This window comes from Monopterus albus, unplaced genomic scaffold (genome assembly GCF_001952655.1).
Source record: "Monopterus albus unplaced genomic scaffold, M_albus_1.0 scaffold430.1, whole genome shotgun sequence".
NCBI lineage: Eukaryota > Metazoa > Chordata > Actinopteri > Synbranchiformes > Synbranchidae > Monopterus > Monopterus albus.
Genome location: NW_018128310.1, coordinates 432,576 through 437,671, shown reverse-complemented (window position 1 = coordinate 437,671; position 5,096 = coordinate 432,576). Strand labels below are relative to the sequence as shown.

The window sequence follows — 5,096 nt, the reverse complement described above, 5'->3', positions numbered from 1 at the left end:
AGTCAGTTACTACGGCAACTTACTCTGTGAACCTAACCTGGTTGGGAGCAGGTTTTGTTCGGGAAACTCAGAGTTTCCTCCGGGTCTCCGCCCCTTTTTAAAGTGAAAGGTGTTTAATACCTCATTTAATCCTTCAGTGCATTCATAGATTGCACACGTTTCCGTCATGCAGAGACCAAAATGGCGTGTCCATTCATAGAGGATCCTGTAGATGAGGACGCTGTATTAATTCGCAGGGAATTGCATTTACCTCGGGAGAGGATTTTGAGGCCACGAGTTGATTTTTTGTCATATCCCCATGTATTTTTATTTGAGCGGTACCGTTTTTCTAGAGCGTCCATAACATATATCCATACTCTTATCCACCCATACATCAGACACATCACCCATCGTGGCCGTGCTCTTACATCCGAGCAGATGCTTTGTGTTGCGTTACGTTTTGTTGCAAACGGCAGTTTTCTTTATAACATCGGGGATGCAGAGCACATTAGTAAGGCCACAGTATGTAGAATAGTTCGGAAAGTGTGCCTCACCCTCAAGCGCTTTCTGTTATTTTTTGTTGTGTTTCCTGGGCACAAACCCCTCAGAGCCATTAAAGAGGAGTTTCACAGGATTGCAGGTTAGTGGTATTGAATTCGTTTCAGTAAGGCTAATCTGAAAAATGATGATCAGTTAATAACATCTTGCTGTGACCTCTGGAAATAAACTAATAATTAGAATCCCCTTCAGGATTTCCAAATGTGGTTGGATGCATTGATGGAACACATATTCCCATCAATGCACCTTCTGAAAATGAAGGGGACTATGTCAACAGGAGGTCCATCCACAGTATTAATGTGCAGGTACACTGACTACTCTTTCTAATGGTCAAAGACTACATCACAATACTGTACCTGACATGTATCATTTTCTGCACTGCCAAGATCATATGTGATGCTTCACATATTATCACGAACGTGGAGGCCAAGTGGCCCGGCTCTGTTCATGACTCACGAATATATCGTGAGTCAACCCTAAGTAACAGGCTGCAATGTGGTAAGTACATGTATGCCCTATACACTTATTTCAATGCATGCACTACACACTTACAGGAGCACTTCTATGCAGCACTAAAGTGATGTGAACTTTCTTATAGGAGAGATTGATGGCTTTCTGCTGGGAGATAGGGGTTACCCATGCCAGCCCACACTGATGACCCCTTACCCAGAACCTGCAGCAGGCCCCCAGCAGCGCTTTAATGTGGCACACTGCAGAACAAGAGCCCGGGTGGAAATGACCATAGGCCTGTTGAAAGCACGTTTTCATTGCCTACGTCACCTCAGGGTAACACCTGAGAGGGCCTGTGACATTATTGTGGCATGTGTTGTTCTCCACAATATTGCAATTATTAGAGGGGAGCAACACCCTGCCCTACAAATACAAGACCCTGAGGACGACCCCATCCACCCTGCAGATAACCAGGATGGAAGGGCAGTCAGAGATTGGATATGCCGTAATGTCTTCTGGGATTAATCTACAACCACCACCATCACCACCGATGAAAGACAGAAACGGAATAAATGCAAATCATACTTTATTTGGGTTTCTTCATTTCCTACAAATACAAAAGCAATTGTTAGGTTTCACAATTCATTCAATAATTCATACAATTCACCTGTAACTATACACTCACCTCTAGCTTTTGTTTGAGAATTTCAATTTCTAGATCTGTCTTTTCAATCTGGCGGTCCACGTATAACATTTCTTTGTTATTTTTTTCTATTTTTTTAATAAGATGTATTCTATACAACTCCTTAACTGGTAACTGTAAATACAGAAGATTTAGTTACATGACATAGTTCCTCATTAATTTTACAGATTGCAACTCTGGCATTTACTGAACATCACTGAACTGTGTTCATCTGCGCAGCAGCATTTGACGGACCCTCCTCCTGCTGTTCTTCCACACTCTGGGGCAGAGGGGAGATAATAATGTCAGTATACTTGGAGATAGATTTACATCCTTTAGGCTACTTCACACAAACACTGGCACTCCGAATGTGTAGATCATTTGATGTGTATACACTGTATTAATATTACCTCTGTAGACCTCTCTGTGGCAGACATAGTTTCATTATCCTCATAGTCCTATGAAGACGAGCATTTGGTTAGAGTACACTTTATAATACTACCTATCATAATTTAAGCTTTATTTAGTAGGATACTTACAACAGCCTGGGGTTCTGCTGTGACAGGAGGCTCCAAAAGGCAGATATTACCATCAGAATCTGTTAAGACCAACAAAAAAACCCAACCCAGAGTGTAATAAATGGATATATCAAAAGTAGCCTATGTAAAAAATAGAATATATAGGTAGGCCTCTTACATGTAATGAATGCACTTGTATCCTGGGGAGTGACTGGTTCTGATGAACTCCCTCCAGGAATTCCCTCAGCCACTGGCTTTCCAGTGTTCAGGCTGAGGGCCATCTCCTCTGCATGTGTCAGTGGTGGTGGTGCAGGTCCTCCACCAGTTTTTCTGGCCTCTGCCTTCTTTCTGTTGGCTGAGTAGTTGTCAAATGATTTAATTGTATGAAAACAACATTACACCCATGTTGAAAATGCTGCTGCACTGCTATACTCTGCAGGCTATTTAGTTATTTAATATGTCAAATGTTTGTAGAGTCAGGTAGTCTACACCCATGATATGATCAAGCCTTACCTGTTTGAATTATGTTTTTATATTTCATTTTTAGCTGCTGCCACGTTCTTTTTATGCCTGCAGGATTGCACCTACATGAAAAATAAAATACAATTCTTATATTACTACATCAGTCTTGGGTACATTTTAAAAAAGGTATTTTGATTAATGTAATAATTACTCTCCATAAGACGTATTGGATTACCTATTACTCATTACCTTACAAATCCCATATCAACCACAATAGGAATTTTAAGCAAGGGTAGACATAAAACTGCACTTTTAATTCGTACAAAAATCGGCATTTTATGCAATTACTGACGTTACTCATTAAATTATTGACGAATTAAGAACCATTCCTTACTTTACAAGTGACAAATAATAACATTACTAACATTATTTAGTAATTACTTACACCGAATACTGTATGATTAAAATGTAAACTTACGCATTGACTCGGGCAGCTATTTTCCCCCAAGCTAACTCTCTCTCTTTCGCCGCTGCAACCGTGTTGCTTCTCTTACGGAATATGGGCTCGTAGTCACTATATGCTTGTAGTAGCACATCCATTTCTGTCGGGAAAAACGCAGACCTATTTTGGCTTGGTCCTGTTGCCATGGTGACTCGTAATTTCTTCACTCCATTGTTCAGGGCTTTTTATAGTCGCGTGGCACGCGCCTAACTCTGAGTCAGACAACTCAGAGTTGCTTAAACCAACTCTTTTCAGCTGTTCTGAAACCGAAAACTCTGAGTTTTCCAACTCTGAGTAAGTCAACTCAGAGTTCAGGCCTGAACTCTGAGTTTGTTGAACCGCCTTCTTGAAATAGGCCCCTGTTTGTTGAGCAGCCCTAACATTATGTAACACTTTTGAAAACAGCAGTTAGTGTTTTACAAAGAAACAAGCAAGAAATACCAGCATTAGTAGAACTGAGAGAAGTCTCAAACATATTGTAGCAAAAAATAGATGAATCCATTAAATGAATAAATTAAATGAAATCCATTAAAACAAAGACTTGAAAACAAGATAACAATATAAACAAAGCAATAAACAATGCAAAAAAACAAAGGAATGTGCATTAAGAAACGAGATAAAAATAAGAATAAAATAGAGTAATTGGGTCAGTGGGTAACACCGCTGACTTTGGTATGGAAGGTTGGGGGTTCGAACCCCGGTCAGGGCATGGTCAATATCCCACCTGGGTCCTTAGGCAAGGCCCTTAATGCTATTTGCCTACCTCATCCGTAATGAGAGTTAGAAAAATAAGAGTCACACCGGCTCGGACGTTGCCTGGGTCAACAAGCTCCGTGTCAGGTGTTGAGGAACCAGGGCAACCTGATGGGAAGTGGGCTGCTGGAACAAGACATTCATGGACAAGAGAGGAGAACAAGGAGCTCTTGGAATGCTACTATACAAGTAACCCCAGCGAGAGGGGTTACATGCAGAGGATGTGGGACCTATGGATACTTCGAAACCCAACATCTACACTAATATCGAAGCAACTAATAGCTCAATGCTATAACATCCACAAGAAGCACCTGCTGTCGCAACTAGAGATTGACGAGGTACAACATGAATGCTCGAGCAAGGGGGAGCTAGGACGACAGGTCAGGGGGAGATATCACAGTTCGAGATTGGGTACCAAGCCCCAATAACAGGCCCAGATGAGCTTGATTCAAGGGCTGCTGACCTGAGACCAACAAGCTCATATACACCACAGAAACCATCATCCTTGAGATGCTTGGCTATAAGTTCAACAAAGGCCATAAAGAGCAGTATCCTCCATGGAGAAGGAGGTTGGAGACCAAGACCAAGAATGCATGGAGAAAAGTTAGCCAGCTATCAGAATTGCAGAAAGGCATGATGAAAAAATGGGTGCCTAAGGAATACAACTCACTGTCCATACCTGAGGCCTTATAGACTGCCAAGCAAAGGCTCACAGCCCTGGCCCCCCGGCTGAAGAGGTACACCAGAGAAGTTGAAGCCAGGAGAATAAACCGAATGTTCTCCACTGAGCCATCCAAGGTGTACTTTCAGTGGCAGGGTAAGAACATGCGAGCAGACCCACCAAAGCTGGAGACTGAACAGTTGTGGAAGAGCAAATGGGAGAAGGAGGCATCACATAACAACAATGTCCAGTGGGTAGTGGACCTGAGAGCAGACCACAGCAACCTCCCTGCACAAGACCCAGTAATCATCACAATGGCAGACATGCCAGAGCGGGTCTCAAGTATGAAGAGCTGGACAGCACCAGGCCCTGACATGATCCACGCCTACTGGTTAAAGAAGCTAACTTCACTCCATGAGCCCCTGGCAGGACAAATGAACCAGCTACTAATAGATGGAACCCACCCTGAGTGGTTAACTGAAGGCCAGACAGTCCTGATCCTGAAGGACCCTCAGAAGGGAGCAGTACCAT

The 5,096-nt window shown here is 42.6% G+C and overlaps 2 protein-coding genes across 3 annotated transcripts; one reads left to right on the top strand and one right to left on the bottom strand.

Annotated features, from left to right (window-relative positions):
• The first annotated feature begins 180 nt into the window (after window positions 1-180).
• LOC109952077 (putative nuclease HARBI1) lies at window positions 181-1,576 on the top strand. Its single transcript, XM_020586937.1, has 4 exons — window positions 181-619; window positions 730-842; window positions 924-1,035; window positions 1,136-1,576. Exons 1-4 carry the CDS (start codon window positions 181-183, stop codon window positions 1,510-1,512), a joined length of 1,041 nt encoding a protein of 346 aa, XP_020442593.1. The 3' UTR covers window positions 1,513-1,576.
• LOC109952078 (uncharacterized) lies at window positions 1,527-3,281 on the bottom strand. 2 transcript variants are annotated; one of them, XM_020586938.1, is made up of 8 exons: window positions 3,128-3,281; window positions 2,701-2,771; window positions 2,366-2,542; window positions 2,209-2,267; window positions 2,080-2,127; window positions 1,893-1,949; window positions 1,673-1,804; window positions 1,527-1,594 (listed from the first exon to the last, which is right to left on the bottom strand). In XM_020586938.1, the coding sequence occupies exons 1-8, from the start codon at window positions 3,247-3,249 to the stop codon at window positions 1,574-1,576; spliced, it is 687 nt and encodes a 228-aa protein (XP_020442594.1). In that variant the 5' UTR covers window positions 3,250-3,281; the 3' UTR covers window positions 1,527-1,573. The 2 variants fall into 2 exon arrangements, with proteins under 2 accessions (XP_020442594.1, XP_020442595.1); XM_020586939.1 differs by lacking the exon at window positions 1,673-1,804 and having other exon boundaries at window positions 1,557-1,594.
• Window positions 3,282-5,096: the final 1,815 nt, after the last annotated feature.

Coding starts and splice junctions, on each gene's coding strand:
- LOC109952078 (XM_020586938.1), bottom strand. CDS start 3,249: ATGGATGTGCTACTACAAGCATATAGTGACTACGAGCCCATATTCCGT. Junction 2,543..2,700: donor TAAAAACATAATTCAAACAG/GTAAGGCTTGAT, acceptor ACAACTACTCAG/CCAACAGAAAGAAGGCAGAG. Junction 2,268..2,365: donor TACAAGTGCATTCATTACAT/GTAAGAGGCCTA, acceptor TGGTCTTAACAG/ATTCTGATGGTAATATCTGC.
- LOC109952077 (XM_020586937.1), top strand. CDS start 181: ATGGCGTGTCCATTCATAGAGGATCCTGTAGATGAGGACGCTGTATTA. Junction 620..729: donor GGAGTTTCACAGGATTGCAG/GTTAGTGGTATT, acceptor AATCCCCTTCAG/GATTTCCAAATGTGGTTGGA. Junction 1,036..1,135: donor AAGTAACAGGCTGCAATGTG/GTAAGTACATGT, acceptor ACTTTCTTATAG/GAGAGATTGATGGCTTTCTG.